The 23,029-nt window shown below is 50.1% G+C and overlaps 1 protein-coding gene across 4 annotated transcripts in view; it reads left to right on the forward strand.

Moving 5' to 3' along the window:
* The window catches only part of NEGR1 (neuronal growth regulator 1), a 176,406-nt gene that overhangs the window by 95,509 nt on the left and 57,868 nt on the right, over window positions 1-23,029 (forward strand). For all 4 annotated transcript variants that reach the window (XM_056497836.1, XM_056497837.1, XM_056497839.1 and 1 more), the window contains exons 3-4: window positions 4,256-4,381; window positions 10,062-10,193. In XM_056497836.1, coding sequence (XP_056353811.1) covers window positions 4,256-4,381; window positions 10,062-10,193 — 258 coding nt within the window. The remainder of the gene's footprint in view (window positions 1-4,255; window positions 4,382-10,061; window positions 10,194-23,029) is intronic.

A 23,029-nucleotide genomic window follows, 5' to 3' on the forward strand; every position in this document is an offset into this window, starting at 1 on the left:
CTGCCCCTGTAACTGCTGTACCTGTAACTCCTGCACCTGTAACTGCTGCCCCTGTAACTCCTGTACCTGTAACTCCTGCCCCTGTAACTCCTGCCCCTGTAACTGCTGCCCCTGTAACTCCTGTCCCTGTAATTCCTGTACCTGTAACTCCTGCCCCTGTAACTCCTGCCCCTGTAACTGCTGTACCTGTAACTGCTGTACCTGTAACTCCTGCCCCTGTAACTCCTGCACCTGTAACTCCTGTACCTGTAACTCCTGTACCTGTAACTGCTGCACCTGTAACTCTTGTACCTGTAACTCCTGCCCCTGTAACTCCTGCACCTGTAACTCCTGTCCCTGTAACTCCTGTCCCTGTAACTCCTGCCCCTGTAACTCCTGTCCCTGTAACTCCTGCCCCTGTAACTCCTGCACCTGTAACTCCTGCCCCTGTAACTCCTGTCCCTGTAACTCCTGCCCCTGTAACTCCTGTACCTGTAACTGCTGCACCTGTAACTGCTGTCCCTGTAACTCCTGCCCCTGTAACTCCTGTACCTGTAACTCCTGCCCCTGTAACTCATGTACCTGTAACTGCTGTACCTGTAACTCCTGCCCCTGTAACTCCTGCACCTGTAACTCCTGTACCTGTAACTGCTGCACCTGTAACTGCTGCCCCTGTAACTCCTGTACCTGTAACTCCTGTACCTGTAACTCCTGCCCCTGTAACTGCTGTCCCTGTAACTCCTGCCCCTGTAACTCCTGTACCTGTAACTCCTGCCCCTGTAACTCCTGTACCTGTAACTCCTGTCCCTGTAACTCCTGTCCCTGTAACTCCTGTCCCTGTAACTGCTGCCCCTGTAACTGCTGTACCTGTAACTCCTGCACCTGTAACTGCTGCCCCTGTAACTCCTGTACCTGTAACTCCTGTACCTGTAACTCCTGCCCCTGTAACTCCTGTCCCTGTAACTCCTGCACCTGTAACTCGTGCACCTGTAACTCCTGCACCTGTAACTCCTGTACCTGTAACTCCTGTACCTGTAACTGCTGCACCTGTAACTGCTGCCCCTGTAACTCCTGCCCCTGTAACTGCTGCCCCTGTAACTCCTGCCCCTGTAACTCCTGTCCCTGTAATTCCTGTACCTGTAACTCCTGCCCCTGTAACTGCTGTACCTGTAACTCCTGCACCTGTAACTGCTGCCCCTGTAACTGCTGCACCTGTAACTCCTGTCCCTGTAACTCCTGTCCCTGTAACTCCTGTCCCTGTAACTGCTGCCCCTGTAACTGCTGCACCTGTAACTCCTGCCCCTGTAACTCCTGTACCTGTAACTGCTGCACCTGTAACTGCTGCCCCTGTAACTGCTGCCCCTGTAACTCCTGCCCCTGTAACTCCTGTCCCTGTAATTCCTGTCCCTGTAATTCCTGTCCCTGTAACTCCTGCCCCTGTAACTGCTGCCCCTGTAACTCCTGCCCCTGTAACTGCTGCCCCTGTAACTCCTGTACCTGTAACTCCTGCCCCTGTAACTCCTGCACCTGTAACTCCTGCCCCTGTAACTCCTGTCCCTGTAACTCCTGCCCCTGTAACTCCTGTACCTGTAACTGCTGCACCTGTAACTGCTGTCCCTGTAACTGCTGTACCTGTAACTCCTGCACCTGTAACTGCTGCCCCTGTAACTGCTGCACCTGTAACTCCTGTCCCTGTAACTCCTGTCCCTGTAACTCCTGTCCCTGTAACTGCTGCCCCTGTAACTGCTGCACCTGTAACTCCTGCCCCTGTAACTCCTGTACCTGTAACTGCTGCACCTGTAACTGCTGCCCCTGTAACTGCTGTCCCTGTAACTCCTGCCCCTGTAACTCCTGTCCCTGTAATTCCTGTCCCTGTAATTCCTGTACCTGTAATTCCTGTCCCTGTAACTCCTGCCCCTGTAACTGCTGTACCTGTAACTCCTGCACCTGTAACTGCTGCCCCTGTAACTCCTGTACCTGTAACTCCTGCCCCTGTAACTCCTGCCCTTGTAACTGCTGCCCCTGTAACTCCTGTCCCTGTAATTCCTGTACCTGTAACTCCTGCCCCTGTAACTCCTGCCCCTGTAACTGCTGTACCTGTAACTGCTGTACCTGTAACTCCTGCCCCTGTAAGTCCTGCACCTGTAACTCCTGTACCTGTAACTCCTGTACCTGTAACTGCTGCACCTGTAACTCCTGTCCCTGTAACTCCTGTCCCTGTAACTCCTGCCCCTGTAACTCCTGTCCCTGTAACTCCTGCCCCTGTAACTCCTGTACCTGTAACTCCTGCCCCTGTAACTCCTGTACCTGTAACTGCTGTACCTGTAACTCCTGCCCCTGTAACTCCTGCACCTGTAACTCCTGTACCTGTAACTGCTGCCCCTGTAACTCCTGTACCTGTAACTCCTGCCCCTGTAACTCCTGTACCTGTAACTGCTGTACCTGTAACTGCTGCCCCTGTAACTCCTGCCCCTGTAACTCCTGTACCTGTAACTCCTGCACCTGTAACTGCTGCACCTGTAACTGCTGTCCCTGTAACTGCTGTACCTGTAACTCCTGTACCTGTAACTCCTGTACCTGTAACTCCTGCACCTTTAACTCCTGCACCTGTAACTGCTGCACCTGTAACTCCTGTACCTGTAACTGCTGCACCTGTAACTGCTGTCCCTGTAACTCCTGCACCTGTAACTCCTGCCCCTGTAACTCCTGTACCTTTAACTCCTGCACCTGTAACTCCTGTACCTGTAACTGCTGCCCCTGTAACTCCTGCCCCTGTAACTGCTGCCCCTGTAACTGCTGCACTCAGCTGAACTCAGTTCTCTCCTCAGCCTTTTTTTTCCTGAACATCCCCAGTTCTCTGACTGCTCCTCCTGCAGCATCTCCCCAGGCCTTTGGTCACACACCTTCCCCAAAAAGGAAAGGTTTAAATTAAAAACACTGTGAAAAAAGGGAAGGGTTTGCTTTAAAACATTAACATTAAATTCATGTTTTAATTTAACATAAAAAAAAAAAAAAAAAAGCCAGGTGACTGCAAAGCACTTTCCATGTTAGACTCCCACACCAAATTTACTTGGGAGTTTAATTTCTTTTTCATCCTTGTTTATTATCTCATTTCTTTGGCCTTCCATTAATCCATGTACTGAATAAATGTTTATTTGCTGCTTTATTTAATTTTTCCCCTGACCTTCAGAGCTCCACGTGATCTGGGTGGGAGGCAGGAGCTGCTGGAGTGGGGAGTAGCTCTGGATGGGCTCAGTGTGCACTCCAAGCTCAGCAGAGCAGATTTAAAATGCCAAATCTGCTCCCAGATCAGAGTCTTTAGAGGTGTGAGAAGAAATACGGATGCAAAACAAACATATTTTAATTCTTCATAAATATTAGCATTCCATTGTGATGCTGCACATATATTTGAGTCATAATCATAAATTCCACAGATTTCAGTGATCTGAATGCAATGATCCCTATCAGCCAGTGAGTAGCAGAAAAATTAGCAGCGTTCTGATACAGAAAAAAAATCCTGATTTCTCTCAAACTGTGAGGCTCCAGAAATGCTATGGAAGCCAATTTCTGTGCTGGGAAGGACCCTCTTCCCAGGAAATCACTACAATAACATCACCCACGATTTTCCCAGCTCAGATTGTATCACTCCTGCCATTTGACAGGATCTCACTGAGCAGCTCTGTGCTTGTTTGGGGGTTGTTTTAATTAATGGACCTCTCAGATTCATTTCTTCTCTAATTCTATTTTGGAAATGCATCAGTGCTGTGACCTGCTCAGTGTCATTGTAACGAGACTTACAGACATCTTCAAGGAGGTTTGATTTAATTTCCTGGCTGTAGAGCCCAGATTAAAGAAGAGCTGGGTCAATTAGGAACGGAACAAAGCTCGTACTTAAGAGGAAATCACTTAATCTGCACTCTGCGAGTCTGGAAAATTCTCCCCCTTCTACCATGTCACAGCTCCTGGTTTTTATGAGTATTCCACACCCTTACATTCAATCCCGACCCTAGCAAAAAAAAAAAAAAAAAAAAAAAAAAAAAAAATATATATATATATATATAAAAGCAGTAGTTGTGGTGTTTGGAATGCAGGGTGAGCTCCTGGAGGTGATGGAGAGGGTTGTGCTCCCCTGGAGGAGGTTGTGCAGTTTTATCCCTGATGGTGACCCCGAGGAGCAGCCCCTGTCCCCTCTGTCCCCTCTGTCCCCTCTGTCCCTGACCCCTCTGTCCCTCTGTCCCTCTGTCCCTCTGACCCCTCTCTCTCTGTCTCTTTGCAGTCTCTCCCAAGATTTTCCGGATCTCCAGCGACATCGTGGTGAACGAGGGCAGCAATGTCACCCTGGTGTGCCTGGCCACGGGGAAACCAGAGCCCTCCATCTCCTGGAGACACATCTCCCCCTCGGGTGAGTGCTGGGCACGGGACACGGGGACAGGGACACGGGGACAGAGGGGCATAGGGACACAGGGACACACACAGGGACACAGGGACACACACAGGGACACACACAGGGACACAGGGACACAGGGACACAGGGACAGAGGGGCATAGGGACACACACAGGGACACACACAGGGACACAGGGACACAGGGACAGATGGACAGAGGGACACAGGGACACAGGGACACACACAGGGACAGAGGGACACAGGGACACACACAGGGACACAGGGACAGAGGGACACAGGGACAGATGGACAGAGTGACACAGGGACACAGGGACACACACAGGGACAGAGGGACACAGGGACACACACAGGGACACACACAGGGACAGAGGGACACAGGGACAGATGGACAGAGGGACACAGGGACACAGGGACACACACAGGGACACACACAGGGACACACACAGGGACACAGGGACACAGGGACAGATGGACAGAGGGACAGAGGGACACAGGGACACACACAGGGACACACACAGGGACACACACAGGGACACAGGGACAGATGGACAGAGGGACACAGGGACACACACAGGGACAGAGGGACACACACAGGGACACACACAGGGACACAGGGACACAGGGACAGATGGACAGAGGGACACAGGGACACAGGGACACACACAGGGACACACACAGGGACACAGGGACACAGGGACACACACAGGGACACACACAGGGACACAGGGACACAGGGGCAGGCTGGGCATCCCTCGGGGTCTGTCCTGACCTCGGGAAACCAGCAGGGAAATCTGGGCTGGTGCCGTGTCACAGTAATAAATACTCAGGTTTTTCATGTAGGAAAAGCCCTTCTTATATAAATTATATTTATATATCGTATAAATCATATATCAAATTTATAAATAATATAAATTATAAATTGTATTTCTAGACCTGCCTTTGCAATGGGGGATTTCTAGAGCTGCCTTTGTAGTGAGTGATTTCTAGAATTGCCTTTGCAGTAAAGGATTGCTAGATCTGCCTTTGCTATGAGTGATTTCTAGATCTGCCTGTGCAATGAGGGATTTCTAGAATTGCCTTTACAATGAGAGATTTCTAGATCTGCCTTTGCAGTGAGGGATTTCTAGATCTGCCCTTGCAGTAAAGGATTTCTAGATCTGCCTTTGCAATGAGGGATTTCTAGATCTGCCTTTGCTATGAGTGATTTCTAGATCTGCCTGTGCAATGAGGGATTTCTAGAATTGCCTTTACAATGAGTGATTTCTAGAGCTGCCTTTGCAATGAGTGATTTCTAGAATTGCCTTTGCAGTGAGGGATTTCTAGATCTGCCTGTGCAATGAGGGATTTCTAGAATTGCCTTTACAATGAGAGATTTCTAGATCTGCCTTTGCAGTGAGGGATTTCTAGATCTGCCCTTGCAGTAAAGGATTTCTAGATCTGCCTTTGCAGTGAGGGATTTCTAGATCTGCCTTTGCAGTAAAGGATTTCTAGATCTGCCTTTTCAGTGAGGGATTTCTAGATCTGCCTTTGCAATGAGGGATTTCTAGAGCTGCCTTTGCAGTAAAGGGTTTCTAGATCTGCCTTTGCAGTGAGGGATTTCTAGATCTGCCTTTGCAATGAGGGATTTCTAGAGCTGCCTTTGCAGTAAAGGATTTCTAGAGCTGCCTTTGCAATGAGGGATTTCTAGATCTGCCTTTGCAGTGAGTGATTTCTAGATCTGCCTTTGCAGTGAGTGATTTCTAGAGCTGCCTTTGCAGTAAAGGATTTCTAGATCTGCCTTTGCAATGAGGGATTTCTTTGCTCCCCCAACCTGCACAAAATCCATGTAACTACAGGCAAGAAAGGCTCCCCAGGCTGCCACAGCCTCTCATCATCCTGAGGAACAATTGGCTTTGCAAAGCAAGATCTGGGAAAAAACCCTCACTTCTGACCTTTAGAACAATGACAATGAATTCGGCTTCAAGTGTCCATCAAGGGACTGGAGGAAAAATTCAGTTGTAGTAGAAAATGGATTTTAACTAAATGTCAAATAAAATTTTATTGGAAACCATGGTGATACTTTGGATTAATGGCTTAAAGCACTTGAGTGGCTGCAGAAAGGAGCTGGGGTGATGTTCCTGGAGAGGGAGAGGGAGAAAAGGAGAATTGCTGCACTCAGGCTAGGGCAGGGGCTGGGGGAGGCAGAGCAGCCTCACCTGGACCCAGGCAAAATGCAGAGGTGGCACTTGGGGACATGGGGGGCAGTCGGGCTCCAGGGGCTCAGGGGGACTTTCCAACCCAAATTAACCTGTGGGGATCAATGCAGAAGGGTTTCCTGAACGTGCTCCTCACTCCAAGCCCCATCCAGCCCAGCCTTGGGCACTCCCATCCTCAGGGATCCTGGGATTCTGAGCCTGGGTCTGGAGAGGGAGAGCACAGCTCCAAAGGGCTCCTCACAGAAACCCTGGCAGAGGTGGTGGGAGCAGCCCATTCCTGCCAGGACCTGCTGTGAGCCCCAGTGCAGCAGGGTGCTCCCATCCCAGTGCACCAGAGCCCTCCCAGCCTGGCTTCACTGACAGGGAGAACTTCACTGCAGGAGCTTGTTGGGAGCGAGGAAATAGAAAAACCTTATAAATATGAGTGCTTAGCAAATCCATGAGTGAAATAGAAATGATAGCAGGTCTTGACTGTGGGGCTGGGAGCAACCATGTGAAGGTTTGAGGCCTCTTCCTTTGTTTGGATAATGCCAAATGCCACAGATACCAAGGAGCTAACAGACATCTTGTTCCAAGTATGGCAGGAAAGGTTTAGAGATAATTTCATAGATAAGAAAGCCATAAAACATGGTAATGCAGCGATTCCTGTAAGTATTAGGAAATTAGTATTTTGTAGCAGATTGGTTAGTGGAAATTAGAATATTCAACATAAGAGAATACTGATTGTATTGTAAATGGGAAATCGCTCTCTGTGCTCTATTCTCTCTTATTCTCTCATTCCTCTCTCTTACTCTCTCTCCCTCTCATACTTCTCCCTCTGTCCTGCTCTGAGTCGTGGCTGGCAGCCCTTAGCAGGACCCTTGTACCCAACAATAAACTACAAACTTGAAATATGGAAAGCTCCTGAGTCTGTCCTGGCGCCCGTCCACCCCACAGGAGCTGCAGGGGAGCTGAGCAGCCTCAGTTTGTGCCGTGGTTGTTATTCTGTGTGCAGCCCCTCACCTCCCTGCGAGCATCAGCTTCATCTGCACTCGCTAATTCCTGCCCGGCCTCGCTCTAATTCCCAGCGGCACTAATGAGGCTCCCAGCACATCTCCCAGCCAGCACTAAATTATATTAACCAAGCATATTTAGAGTATTCTCAAATTGTTTGTCAAAGCTGCCGCTAAAAGATAAGGAACTGAAATCTCGGAATACAAATGGCTCAATGTAGACTAATTCCAGGATATGATCGTGATTTACATCAACACAGCCTCGGCTCGCACGGGGTCGGATTCAATTTTTTCTGAGCAAGAGATAAATTGAACCTTTCGCAGGAATAAAAATAAAATGCGTTTCAAGGTGATTTTTAAACTCAGTCCGTAAATTATTGGCCTGGAATCTTTATTGTGCATGTTTAACTCGCAGTCATTATGTAAATGCTGGCGTTCTATAAATATTCATTACGCAGCCCCATTATGTAAATCCAGCAAATCTCCCCACTCAGCGTTACAGGGCTGCTGGGTTGTAATCTCCAAATCTGTATTGTTGAAATGTCACCCGAATAAATTGCAGGTATTACTTATTTTGTTCTGACATTTCCCAGCAAAGTGCAGCATCGATAGTTTGGGGATGGAGGCAGAATGTTAAAGGATGAAGTTGTGCCAGGGACCCACTCCAGCTCCAGCTCTGCTGTGTCCCACCTGGTTAAAGCTCTGCTGGCAGCAACACTCAGAAATATTCTGATTTAATGTTCCTCTTTGCCGAAATTCAGGGCTGTGCATCAGAATTGTTTCCCATTTGGCTTTGACAGAAGTTTGCCCCGGGAGGTTCCCCAGCTGCGGGAGGCAGGGGATGCTCAGGGCAGGCAGTGCACTGGAGGAGAAGGAGGGGCAGTTTGGGCAGGGATTGGGATGGAATTCTTCCCTGGCACAGGGAAAGGTGCCCAGAGCTGCTGTGGCTGCCCCTGGAAATGTGGGAGGGTCCCTGCCCATGGAACAGTGGAATGAGACGGGATTTCAGATCCCTTCTAACAGCCCATTCCAGGATTCTGGCACCCCTGGTTACTCCCAGTTTCACATTCTCCAGTTCTTCCCTGCTCTCTTTCCTTTTTCTCACAGTTTTATCTCCATCACTCCTGGTCATCAGCAATTTTCCCCCAACAGGAGGGTGCCCTGGATGGAGGGATAGAGCTGCATTTGGGGGAGCAGGGCTCCAGAATCTGTGAATAAAAGCAGATTTTCCCGTGTGGAATGGAAGGCAGGTCCTTGACACCAGGACACTCGGTGTTCTTGCATCCACCAGCTCAGAACACTCCTGTTCTTTGAGGGAGGAGCAAGGAGGGATTCAGCAAAGCCTCCCTAAATCCCGAGGAGCAAAGGCAGCTCGAGCTCTGGCAGAGACTCGGCCCCTCCTGCCCCAGAGCCACGCCTGACAGACACGAGAAGGGCTTTGCTGGAGTGCAAGTGCTTCAAACCTGGATTTCCAGGCTGCAAACCCTGAACTGACACGAATTATTATCAGATTTCCAGGGCTTTGCCTGTGTACAGAGGGCGAACTCTTAAAATCTCCCTCTCCTGCTTACAGACGGGTTTAAAGCTGGAAGTTTCAGAAGGAAGTTTTCAGCTGGTTTCTCTTTTCTTGCTGACTCCCAAGCAGATATTTTGGGGAGGTTTTTGGCCCCAGCTCCCCCCCAGCTGTGCCCTGTGGGATCTCTGAGCAGGAGGAGCTGCTCTGCTCTGCTCCCACCTCCCCTTCACACAGAGAGGCTGCTCCAGAACCGACCACCCTGTGGGAAGGGTCTCCCTGGGAACTGCACCTTGCTGCCTCTGCAGCTCCAGGTTCGGCTTCCAGGGGCTCCCACAGCCCAGCAGGGACCTCCTTCCTCAGGATGCTTTGGCCCAGAGAGCTCAAACCCAGGATTATCTTCTCCTGGGTCAGGGAATGCTGGAATGGTTGGGTTGGGTCAAAGAATTCTGGAATGTCTGGGTTGGGAGGTGCCTCAAATCCCTTCCAGCCATGGCAGGGACAGCTCCCACTGTCCAGGCTGCTCCAACACCAATGTCCAGCCTGAGCTGGGGCACTGCCAGCTGCTCTGCTCTGTGACATCCATCATTTACTTTGGTGACTCCAGGAGTCTGAGGGGTTTCAGCTCACCTGGGGCACTGCCAGCTGCTCTGCTCTGTGACACCCATCAGGGACAAACCACTCTGGTGTATCTCAGGGTTGTTGAGTTTCCCTGTGGGGATGGGTCAGGAGAAAACCTTTGGTGATCTCCAGGAATTTGAGGGGGTTTCAGCTCACCTGGGGCGCTGCCAGCTGCTCTGCTCTGTGACACCCATCAGTCACTTTGGTGACTCCAGGAGTCTGAGGGGGTTTCAGCTCACCTGGGGCTCCTGCAGCATCCCTTGGGTGTGTGTTACACTCTGCTGTGCAGATGTTGGATTCCAGCTGTTCTGTGCTCAGCCTGCAGTAATTCCTTTGTGTGCTTGCTCCCTTCCAGCCAAGCCCTTTGAGAGTGGGCAGTACCTGGACATCTATGGCATCACCAGAGACCAGGCCGGCGAGTACGAGTGCAGCGCGGAGAACGACGTCTCAGTGCCAGACGTGAAAAAAGTAAAAGTGACAGTGAACTGTAAGTGCTGTTTTTGTTATCCCGCAGTGTGCTGGAGGAGGAGCAGAGCCTGCAGCAGCCAGCTGGAGCTGCTGGGGCTGTCAGGGGCTCTGTGGGGCCGCCTGGGTGCCACCAGGAGCTCGAGGTGCGAGCTCTTGTTTTTGGGTGACGGTCTGAGCGGGTTCTGTGCATGTTGGGCTGAGCCTTGCCTGGCTTATCTTGTGGTAAATCTTGTGAGTGGAATGGGATGAGAAGCTCTCTTGGTCACTCGATGGGGACTGATGTCCAGGGCGGTGTGACTGTTCCTCAGGGTAGCTGGGGTCTGTGCAGTGCACTGCAGGCGCAGGTGACACCTGCAGCTCTGACCTGCTGGCACTCCCACTCCAGGGAGACGCTCTCAGCTTGGGTCTCAGTCTGATTTAGCACTCAGAACACGTGAGGAAGCGCAGGCAAGACAATGTGAATAATTTGTGTTGTTCATTCTAACAATTTTCTTTGGTTAACTTCAATTACCCAGCGTGTAATTTGTTTCTGGTTCTGGAGTCGCTGTGGCAGCTTTATTGGTCACAAACATGAGATGCCAGCGTTGTGTCTCCCCCAGGGACCTTGTCCCAGCTGGTGTGGGCAGCAAAGCCCCTCATCCCCATCCCTGTGGGGTCACTGCTGTCCCTGGGGGCACTCACTGCTGCCCAGCCTGTTCTTGTTCACATGGCACCAGAGCTCCTTGGGCATGTGGGGACAGTGCAGTGACACTTCTGGAGGGGCTGGATTGTGCTCCAGGGCACATGGGGACAGTGCAGTGACACTTCTGGAAAAGCTGGATCGTGCTCCAGGGCACATGGGGACAGAGCAGTGACACTTCTGGAAAAGCTGGATTGTACTCTAGGGTTCCTTGGGCACATGGGGACAGTGCAGTGACACTTCTGGAAAAGCTGGATTGTGCTCCAGGGCTCCTTGGGCACATGGGGACAGTGCAGTGACACTTCTGGAGGGGCTGGATCGTGCTCCGGGGTTCCTTGGGACTGGTATCATGTCACATTCAGGAAAACTCCTGGAATATGCAGAGTAATTTTATTTTATTTTTTTTGAGAACTTCTCAGAGCTCCAGAGTCTCGTGGCAGCAGTGTGGAGCTGGGCTGTGGCTGCAGCTGTGCCAGTGTGTGCACGTGGCTGGTTTGTCACAGTCAGCTCATTGCTCAACTGGGCTGGGGACGTGTCCCCAGCAGCTGAGCTCAGAGCAGGAGCTCTGCAAACATCTGCCTGCAGTCACTGCTTGTAAGGAATTTACAGTAATTTATTTTCAAGTTTAAATCTCAAAGTTGTTAATGAAAGAAAATGAGAGGAAGCTCCTCTGGCTGGGCAGTTTCCTCTGTCAGATGTTCCCCAGTCCTGTTGTTCTTTAAAGCCATCTGTTCATTTCCACAGCAAACTGGTAAGAGCCAGGATTTCTCCCCGTGAATTCCCTCCTTTCACTGGTGCTGTGCACGTGGGGCAGGGCTGGGGGAAGCTGGGACTCGGTGCCTTGGAGGGGCTTTTCCAGCCTAAACCATCCCATGAGTTCTGTTCCTCTGCTGCTGCTCTCACCCACCCCTGGTGGCATTCCGTGGTGGATGGGGCTCCTGGTGGCATTCCATGATTGTGTTCCTGGTGACATTCCATGATTGTGTTCCTGGTGGCATTCCGTGGTAGATGGGGATCCTGGTGGCATTCCAGGATGGGGCTCCTGGTGGCATTCCATGATTGTGTTCCTGGTGGCATTCCATGATTGTGTTCCTGGTGGCATTCCATGATGGATGGTGTTCCTGGTGGCATTGTATGATTGTGTTCCTGGTGGCATTCCAGGATGGGGCTCCTGGTGACATTCCATGATAAATGGTGCTCCTGGTGGCATTCCATGATTGTGTTCCTGGTGACATTCCATGATGGGGCTCTTGGTGGCATTCCAGGATTGTGCTCTGGTGACATTCCAGGATTGTGCTCCTGGTCACATTCCATGGTGGATGATGCTCCTGGTAACATTCCAGGATTGTATTCCTGGTAACATTCCATGATGGATGGTGCTCCTGGTGGCATTCCAGGATTGCATTCTTGGTGACATTTCATGCCCCAACTCCTGGCGACATTCCATGATGGTGTTCCTGGTGACATGCCAGGATTGTATTCCTGGTGGCATTGCATGATGGATGGTGCTTCTGGTAACATTCCATGACAGTGCTCCTGGTGACATTCCATGCCCCAAATCCTGGTGACATTCCAGGATTGCATTCCTGGTGACATTCCATGATGGTGTTCCTGGTGACATTCCAGGATTGCATTCCTGGTGACATTCCATGATGGATGGCGTTCCTGGTGGCATTCCAGGATTGTATTCCAGGTGACATTCCATGATGGATGGAGCTCCTGGTGGCATTCCATGTCCCAACTCCTGGTGGCATTCCATGATTGCATTCCTGGTGGCATTCCAGGATTGTAATCCTGGTGACATTCCATGGTGGATGGTGTTCCTGGTGGCATTGCATGACTCTGGTCCTGGTGACATTCCATGATTGTGCTCCTGGTGGCATTCCATGGTGGATGGTGCTCCTGGTGGCATTCCAGAACTGTATTCCTGGTGACATTCCATTATTGTATTCCTGGTGGCATTCCATGATTGTGCTTCTGGTGGCATTCCAGAATTGTATTCCTGGTGACATTCCATTATTGTATTCCTGGTGACATTCCAGGATTGTGCTCCTGGTGACATTCCGTGATAAAGGGTGCTCCTGGTGGCATTCCATGATGGATAGTGTTCCTGGTGACATTCCATGACCCAGCTCCTGGTGGCATTCCATGATTGTATTCCTGGTGGCATTCCATGATTATGCTCCTGGTGACATTCCAGGATTGCACTCCTGGTGACATTCCAGGATTGCATTCCTGGTGACATTCCATGACCCAACTCCTGGTGGCATTCCATGATTGCATTCCTGGTGACATTCCATGATTATGCTCCTGGTGACATTCCAGGATTGCACTCCTGGTGACATCCCACGGCTCCACTCCTGCTGCAGGGCGCTGTTGGCACGTGGATATTCACGGCACGGAGCCGTGTTCAGTCACTCAGGCAGAGACAGGGAAATGATCAGGTTTAAATGACTTTGTGAAATTCCAGTTTCTTGGCTGGGCAGCTCCCAGCCCCCCACAAACCAGGAGCTCCCAGGACACGTGTCACAGCTCTAATGACTTACAGGGGGTTCATTACACTTCTTGATGCACCATAATCTACATTTTCTACTTAATTTATGTCTGTCCTCCCTAATTCCCCTTTGAAAAGGGGTGGCTTGAGAATCTGCCTGAATTCCAAACAGATGTGGGGGTGCAGAAAAGGAGAGAAGCCACTGAAGCTGCTGCTGGGTGCTGAAGGAATGCTCCAGCAAATCAAGTTAAAACAGATAAGGCGTAATCCAATTTCATTTCACAAGTAAATCCTATTAGCATTTTCCATTACATTTTGTAAAGCAAACACTGATTTATAGATTATAATATCGAACCCTGCTTTGAATGAACCAGTGTGTGGATTTAGTGTGTCATCTGGAAGCTGGGCTGAAACTCTCCACTGTCACTTCACTCGTCCTCCCCTGCTCCATTACTGACGTGCTTGAAGAATATTAAAGCAGCTGCTAAATCCCAGAATTTCCAGTAGAGCTGAGGCCACAGTGAGAGGATGAGGAATGGGATGTGCTCCTCAGGAAACTGGCATTGATTTGCATCTATTTCAAAGTGTCAGCTGTCTAAATAAATAGCAGATGTGGATTTAAAGTGGAGGGGCATTGTGGAATTCCCTTTTCTCAGGATAATACACGCTGAGGGTCCATCTGCCTGTGGTTGTACCTTGGACAGCTCTGTCAGAGCTGGAGTCTGCCTGTAGCTGTACCTTGGACAGCTCTGTCAGAGCTGGAGTCTGCCTGTAGCTGTACCTTGGACAGCTCTGTCAGAGCTGGTGTTTGCCTGTAGCTGTACCTTGGAGAGCTCTGTCAGAGCTGGAGTCTGCCTGTAGCTGTACCTTGGAGAGCTCTGTCAGAGCTGGAGTCTGCCTGTAGCTGTACCTTGGACAGCTCTGTCAGAGCTGGAGTCTGTCTGTAGTTGTACCTTGGACAGCTCCATCAGAGCTGGTGTTTGCCTGTAGCTGTACCTTGGACAGCTCCACCAGAGCTGGTGTTTGCCTGTAGCTGTACCTTGGGCAGCTCTGTCAGAGCTGGAGTCTGTCTGTAGTTGTACCTTGGAGAGCTCTGTCAGAGCTGGAGTCTGCCTGTAGCTGTAACTTGGAGAGCTCTGTCAGAGCTGGTGTTTGCCTGTAGCTGTACCTTGGACAGCTCCATCAGAGCTGGAGTCTGCCTGTAGCTGTACCTTGGAGAGCTCTGTCAGAGCTGGTGTTTGCCTGTAGCTGTACCTTGGACAGCTCCATCAGAGCTGGTGTTTGCCTGTAGCTGTACCTTGGACAGCTCCATCAGAGCTGGAGTCTGCCTGTAGCTGTACCTTGGAGAGCTCCATCAGAGCTGGAGTTTGCCTGTAGCTGTACCTTGGACAGCTCCTTCAGCGCTGGAGCTTCCAGGCTCGGCTGGATCAGGATCCGGTGGGTTTGGGGAGGGAAAGGCATTTTTGAGCTCGTTCCTGGGTGGTTTTGTCCAGTTTTCAGACTTTTCCCTTTTCTCGGGATGATTTCAGGGTTCTCATCCCTGGCTGTGGCATTACTGAGCCCTCCCCAGGCCCAGGTGCCCAGGACAGGTGCTCAGGTGCCCAGGACACGTGCCCAGGTGAGCAGGAGTGGTGCCCAGGTGCCCAGGTGAGCAGGACAGGTTCTCAGGTGCCCAGGTGAGCAAGACTGGTACCCAGGTGCCCAGGACAGGTGCCAGGTGCCCAGGACAGGTGCCCAGGTAAGCAGGACAGGTGCTCAGGTGCCCAGGTGAGCAAGACTGGTGCCCAGGTGAGCAGAACTGGTGCCAAGTGAGCAGCACTGGTGCCAGGTGCCCAGGACAGGTGCCAGGTGCCCAGGACAGGTGCCCAGGTGCCCAGGTGCCCAGGACAGGTGCCCAAGTGAGTAGAGCAGCAGCAGAGTTTTGCAGACCCCGCATGCCCCCCTGAAGGCAGATTTAAGCCCAGCTCAGCTGATCTGACCTGCGGGTTGTGCTCAAACCCAGCTGCTGCTGCCCTGCAGCTCCATTCCTAAGGAACCTGCTGCTCCTCCCCTCATCACCAGGTGCTCTCACACCTCTGCTCACCTGAGCAGCATTCCCATGGGCGTTGCTTCCCATTATTTTGGGAAATAAAGGCGCTGGGTGTCCCTCCCTGGCTGCTCCTGTGCCTGACAAAGCTTCACCCAGGCTGTGGCAGCTCCTCAGCGCTCACACTGCAGCCCTGCATTTCCTAAACTCAGCTTTTTAATGAGTTTTTGAAGCTCTTCAGGCTGATTTTGTTTGTGTCAGTTTGGTTTATCCAAGCAGTCACTGCGTTATTCTTCCCCTGCCTTAACCTGGAATACAAAACGAAGGATTGGGGTCACTGAATTGGTGAAATGTTTGGAATGATCGTGTCCCCAGCCTGACAGAGCCCAGGGGTTTGGGAATGCTCTCAGGAGGAGGGTGGGGTGTCCTGAGCAGGGCTCAGGCTTGGATTCCACGATCCTCGGGGATCCCCTCCAGCTCAGCAGTCTCTCTGATTTAACCCTTTCCTTTTCACCCACGTGTTTTGTGCTCTTCAGCAAATCATCTCCCTTTTGGGGGGCTTTGTTCCCAGCTTTATGGGGTTCTCCCGTGCCTCTGGACCCTGGCTCTGCGTGCTGGGAGCAGATCCCGCATTCCCTGGATTCCCTGGGTCATGGCCCTGCTCAGCCCGGAGCAGAGGGGCCCTGGATGGCCATCCCAGCCCTCCCAGGGGTTTCCATCCATCCCTGCGGGGTGTGGGGAGTGTTCCAAAGGCAGAGCCTGTGCGTGCCCCTTCCCTCCTCTGGGATGCTCGCATGAGGAATTTCTCACAGTGGGGTTTTTCTGGTGCAGGAATGTGCGAGTTCCTCCTCAGGAATTTTAAGTGGGGTGTTTGTTTTCGCTTGGCCAGCCCGGGTTGTGCAGAACAGCTCCCCTCATTAGCATTTCTCCCCTCATTAGCATTTCTCCCCTCATTAGCATTTCTTCGAAGGCTCCGCGCTGTTGCTATGGTGTTTTGCATAACATTATGGATAATACTCCGATTTTACTTTGAAATCAGACATCCTGTACAAGCCACGCCGGCCTAATTATAACTGCAACCTTAAATCTCCTGGGGAAAAACACTCCAGGACTTCAGGGCTGGGTGGGGCTGCCAGTCCTGGACGTGTCCCTGTGACTCTGCTTTCCCTGAAGTGTCCTGTGTGGCCCATTCCTCACCCAGGATCAGCATTTCCTTGGCAAGGAATTGGATTCAAGCAGGAAAACTGCCTCAGTTAAATTATGAAATGTGAAGACCAAGCCCACATATTTTTCTGGAGGTCTCAGTCCTCCTCTGCTTTGGCAGCAAGTATAAAATTGCTCAGAGCAATTTAATTTTAATTTCCACTTTCCTCTAATAAAAGGGAGGGGAGGAGGGGGCTGCTCTCGAAGCAGGAATCAATAACTCTGATTCTTTCTGGTTTTAATAGCTACTCATTTGCAGCTCCATCTTTATATCCCTGGTTTGGGGCTAAGGTCAGCACCGGCTTTAGGAGCTGAGGGGACAGCACAGCCCTGGTGGAAATTTGGGTTTAAATCAACCCAGCAGAACTGGGTTTGCCAGAAAATACCTCAGGTGACACCAGTGTGAATAACAGGTTTGGGTTGTTGGGGTTGTTTTTTTTTATTTTTGTTGTTTTTGTTGTTTTTTTGTTTTTTTGTTTTTTTTTTACATAAAATAAAGGTCTTTGGAGAATTTCTGCAACCCCATAAATTGGAGATTTTGTTCATGCACAATGTCATCAGTCGGATTTTTTCTCTGCTTTTGGGTTTTGTCTTGTTATTTTTGGTCACCATTAGGACTAAATTGTTTTTTTAGCTAATTTGCAAGCTGGTCTCATCACTGGGAGCCTATCTGAGTTATATGATGTCCTATCTCATAGCAACACAAAGAAAAACAGCTCACACCAACCTGATAAGAGCTGCTCTGACAATTAAAGCCACCTCCATTCTGGGTGAGGAAAGAATGTTGCTGCTTTCAAGAAAATATTTCCTTTCACTGGTGGGGAAAGAAACCTCTTGTAAAGTAATGGTTGTTATTTTATGTCCTTCAGGTGTTTTTATTAACGTTTCAGAAGCCAGATTAAAACAATATAGCTCAGGTTTGAGACTCAAGTGCAATTTGGCTCTTAAATTAATATTGATTTCTTTGGTGGGGGTGGTTTGTGCAGAGGTTCTGCAAACTCTGCGTGGTTCCTGCAGATTGTGTATTTCTTTTGGTTTGGGGTAAATTTGGGAGAAAATTTTTGAATGGGTTGTTTCTTTTCAGGAAATAGATGCTGGACAGGGACAGGGACAGGGACAGGACAGCCAGTGCTGCTCTGCTCAGGATCCCAGGACCTTTGATACCTGGAGAGACTGGACAGAATTAAATAAAGGGATTTATTAAAACACTTCCAAGGATTCACTGTGGGCAGTGCAAGAGCCTGGCTGTGGCTCCACCCAAGTCATGAATTCTCACAATTTTATCAGTTTGGGTCCATTCCCACCTTGGGGTTCACTGTCCAATCCCAGCTCCAGGCTCTGCACTCCCACCCTCCCAAATTCTCTCCTCCGTTCTCTCTGGTTGCACTTTTTGGGGCTGGAGCTGCAGCCTGTCCTTGGTTCTGGGGCTGGAAATTTTCATTTTGTGTGACTGAGCTGGGAGGAGAACTTGTACATGAACTTTATATGAAATTCAGAGTTATACACAAATGCAGTGCAGAATCTGGAAATATAAAACCAAAACTTAAGGCACCACCTTCAGGACCAGGATTCAGCCTTGCTTTGGTGGGCAGGGAGCTGCTGCTCCAGCACAATTCCAGCTCAATTCCAGCCCCAATTCCAGCCTCAATTTCCAGCTCAATTCCAGCCACAATTCCAGCCAATTCCAGCCCAGCTGCTGCAAAGTCACATCAGGATTTGGGGCACAGGAACCTCCCCAGGGTCTCCTCTGGAGCATCTCCAGCTCTGGCCGTGAGCGGTTTGGGTGAATATTTGGGAATGTTTCCCCATGGAAAGGGTGGCAGGGGCTGCCCAGGAGGTTTGGGGTGCCTGTCCCTGGAGGTGGCACTGAGCTGGGGACAGGGTGGGCATTGGGATGACCTTGGAAATCTTTTCCAACCTGATTCTGTGAGACAAGGGAGCAGCCATGACACCCTGCCCTAAAACTGGTGGGAATCACTGTAATTAATAAATGAAATACTGTACTCAATAAATGAAATACTGTACTCAATAGATTAAATACTGTACTCAATAAATTAAATACTGTACTCAATAAATTAAATACTGTACCCAGTAATTGAAATACTGTAATCAATAAACTGCTGCTGGTTTTTACAAAGACACCCTGGGAAGCTTTCAGGCCATTGCTGGTGAAAGTGTGGGATCAGATCCTGAATCTGAGGGCTGGAAAATTCATGAAATGGTTTTTCAGAGGTTTTTTTTTGTTGTTTTTTTTTTTTTAAATCTATTCTTGCTGTGATTTTAAAGTCGAGGGCAGGTTCCAGTAAGACTGTGGACACCTCTGTACACCCACTGAGGCCCCGTGTGGGGCTGGATGTCAGACCCAGCCCCAGGGGATGAGGAGCAGCCCCTGGTGCCTTTCCCAGCCCCTCCAGGTGATCCCACCTTGGGCAGCAGTGAAAACGCAGCTGAGGGGAGCTGAGGCTTTAATAGAAATGAGTCATCTCTGAAGAGCTGCTGCGTTTGAAGCAGCAATTTGGAGCTGAGCTGTGTTAGACTCCAGGCTAGAGCCAAAATTAATGGAGAGCTCTCCAGCTTCCAGGAGTGCTCCCTTGCCCAGATCACTCTTCAGCAAAAACAATTATTTAAAATATTTCCTAATAGCCAGCAGACTGTAAAGCAATATTCCTCCATGTGATTCACTGTTCCTGGCTGCTGTGGGGCCGAGGCTGAGCCCTCCCTGTCCCTGGCACAGCCTTTGAGGGGAAGGTCACAGGGGTTTGAGTGCAGCTGCTGGGGTCACAGAAAGCCAGGTCTGAGCAGGGCCAGCCTTGTGCAGCTGATTTCTGCTTTTTTCCGTGGTTTTTTATCCCAGTAATTGCAGTTTGAAATGGTCCTGCACTAGAAATGTGCTGTAATGATATTATTACAACCTGGTTTTTCCTGGTGGCAGGGCTGGGGTTCAGAAACCTCCTGTGGCAGCAAGGTGGAGGCAGCAGATGGGAGCTGCAGGAGCTGTGAGAATCCACTTTGCTTTTATGGTTTAAAACAAAGCAGTGCTGGGGGTGCAAAAGGCAGAAAAATCTTCCAGCCTCACTGCTCAGGCATCATAATCCTGATAAATAATAATAATAATAATAATAATAATAATAATAATAATAATAATAATAATAATAATAATAATAACAACAATAAAGATAGGTCTCCTCAGGCATCATAATCCTGATAAATAAATAAATAATAACAAAGCTGCTTCTGCTCACCTCTTCTGCTCTCCTCAAATAAATCCCAGCTGGTCTGAGGCTGAAGTGACCCTTTCTGCAGCTCAGGGCTCTGGGATGGAAGGTGGTGGCCCCAGGAGCATCACAGATTTGGGATGTGGTTTTGGTTCCTGCTGTGCTCACCAAGATCCTGAGAGTCGGTGCTGGACTGGGAGAATTCAGCTCACTTGGGAAAATGCCCTTCACAAGGCTCAGCTGGAACAAAATCCTGTGAAATCTCATCAAACACCAGTCCTGCTGCTCCTGCTGGGGTGGGTGCCCAGGAGAGCCCTGAGGAAGAGAAAAAGCAGGAATTGTTTCTCAGGGCAGCGTTTCCTGAGTGGGCAGCTCCCAGTACTGCAGGTGTGCCAGGTAAAGCCAGGCTGCAGCCAGGGGCTGGCTGGGGAGCTCTGCTCCCTTCCTGGGGAAGGTGTGACACCCCTGGGGCTGCCACAGGAACACAAACCCATCCCTGGGACAAACTGGGAGCCTGGCATGGTCCTGGTGCCCATCACTGCCCTGTCAGAGTCACACCGAGGTGGAGATTTGCAGCTCCATTTTTAAATTACAGCTTTTTTATTTTTTATTTTTTACTACACAGACTTTTCATGGGACTGAAAGCAGACAGGATTTGGGATTTCTGTGTTCTCCTGTTTTCCTGGTTTCCTGGGGGTGCCACTGCCAGGTCCCAGCAGAGCTGAGCCCTGCTCACACCTGGCAGCCAAACCCTCCCCCCCATTTATGTAAACTTGACTTTTTTTAATTCAGAGCAAGAGCTTCGAGACCTTCCATGGCTGCCTCTCATTCTTCATGAGCTACATATGTACATCAGCTCCAACACTCTGTCAGGGAACAGGGGTTTTCAATCAAAAAGACTGTCAGGAAAGCTGATTCACTAACAAGAAAGCTGTCAAGCTGTGACAGCTGCTGTCTTTGCAACCCCAAACAATCTGTTCAGTGCTAGCTCTGACTTATGCTTCCATTTATTGTGAGCAGTAATGAGTGCTGGCCTTGGCAGGGCTGGGCTCACCTGGCTGCTGTGGAGGGATCAGTCACACCCGAGCTGGATGTCATCAGTTTGCTGCACCAAAGTTCTGCTTTGAGCCCTTTTCCTAAACTCCAGTGCCAGTCCTCACCTCACCTGTGCAGCTGGGTGTGGGTCTGGGGGTTGCATTACTGCTGGGAGCTGATGAGAGTGTGATTTCTGCTTTTTCCCCTTTGTGTTGAATAAGGATTTCAGTTTAAACACAACGTGTTTATCCACAGGAAGGAGTGAAGGAATTGGTTCTGGTGCTTAATTATCCCTCAGAGACCACAGAAACCCCACCCTGGCAAGGGGAGGTGCTGCTGCCCAGGTGACAGAATTCACTCTGTCAACCTTTAAAACTAAAAAAGAGAAGAGCACCCTGACATCTCCCTCAAGCAATGTCTTCCAGCTCTATCCCACCATCCCTGAACCTGCTCTGGCAGTTCTGGCTGGTCACTGTGAGCCTGGCCCGTGGCAGAGCTGGGCTGGGGCTGATCCCTGTTCCCTGCATCTCCAGTGTACCCAGTAAATCTCTGCAGTAAATTCTGCAAATCCCCTCCTCCCTGGGCTTTGGGTGCCCAGCTGAGCCCAGGGGTGCCTGGATGGAGACATGGAGACTTCAGAGGGTTCTCCAGATGCTGTTTGTTGCACAGACCAGGTTACAGCAGCTGTGGGTTGTGGGTGGGCCTGGAGCTGATGTCTGAGGTTCTGTTCTATCCATGTCACAAAACATTATATTTATTTTTTTGCTGTGCATCTTATCACATAACAACCAACCAACACCTTCACTGTCACCTATAGCCCACCCTAACTACCAACATCTCCATATCCATGTGACTGTTCTCCAATCTCCCAAAGTTAGTGGGTTACAGTTTAAGCCAGAAGTTGTTTTTCACTTTTCTTGCAGTGGAAAATTTGGAGATCTTTTGTCTACTTGCAACATTGGCATTTTTGTTTCTCTGTGAAAATCCTTCTGCTTGGCTAAATTTTTTTTCTTTGAGGTGCATTTATCCTTTGCTCAGAGCCATAAAAGCCCATCCAGCTCACTTGCTCTTTGCCTTCTTCATTACCCAGTAAAACTCACCCAGCAATTCTTTTCTTCTATATCAAAGCTTGCTATAATTTCTAAACCTTCTTCAGATTCTACATTCAGAGATTTCTGTTGTACACACACATCTGTGAGACCCTCTGTCACACCCTGATCCTTCCCAGCACCTGGCTCTGTGTCAGGTGGCTGCTGCAGGTGACTCTGGGGGGTCCTGGCTGGTTGGGATCAGCTGAGGGCAGTGAATTCACCAGAGCATGGTGAATCCATCACTGCCCAGGTGCTGGAGGTGACTGTGCTGGGTTTGGGGGTCACAGACTGTCCCTGTCTGGTTAGGAATGGTGAATGATGCAGCCACACAAGCTGCCTCTTCCAAGCAGCAAGAAGAGATCATTTATTGAAAAGCCATCCCATTTATACAGGATAGATCGTGCAAAACTGAGAAGAAAAAATTCGCTGCTCAGAGGAGGCAACACCTTTTTGAAAACATGCTTTGTGCAAAATACCACGAGTCTGCCTTGGTGGTCAACACCAGGTGTTTATCTGTGCTGTTCTTCCTCCTTCTCTTGTTTTGTCCCTGAGAAAAACCCCCAGCCTGAAGGTGAGAAAGGCACCAGCCTGGGAAAAACCCAGACTGGATTTTCCCACGAGCCTTCAGCAGTGCCCACAGCACGGGTCCCAGCTGGGTGACCCACTGTCCCCTGCTGGGGTCTGTCCCTGTCCCTGTCCCTCTGGGGCTGCAGCAGGGCCCTGCATTCCCAACCCACCCCCAGGGACTTGGCTTCTGACTCCCAAACTCTCTTCCCTTGGAAAACCACCAGCTTGCTTTAATTCATTTCCTTCTCGGCTTTGCTGCCAAAAGATCTACTTAGTAATTCCTGGAATTCGTTGGGGTCCATTGCTTTTATCTCCCTTGCAGGGAGGGATGTGTCTGCTCCCAGCCCAGCTCTCCCTTCTGGGCTGGCTCAGGTGTGTGACAGGTCCCTGTCCCCCCTCCCACTCCTCTCTGGGATGCTGGGACTGGTTCATCCAGGGAGGAGAGTCCTGGCAGCTGGGGCGGAATGAAAACCATGGAATGTCCTGATTTGGGAGGGACTCAGAACCATGGAATACCCTGATTTGGGATGGACTCACAGAACCAT

This window comes from Oenanthe melanoleuca, chromosome 8 (genome assembly GCF_029582105.1).
Source record: "Oenanthe melanoleuca isolate GR-GAL-2019-014 chromosome 8, OMel1.0, whole genome shotgun sequence".
Classification (NCBI taxonomy): Eukaryota; Metazoa; Chordata; class Aves; order Passeriformes; family Muscicapidae; genus Oenanthe; species Oenanthe melanoleuca.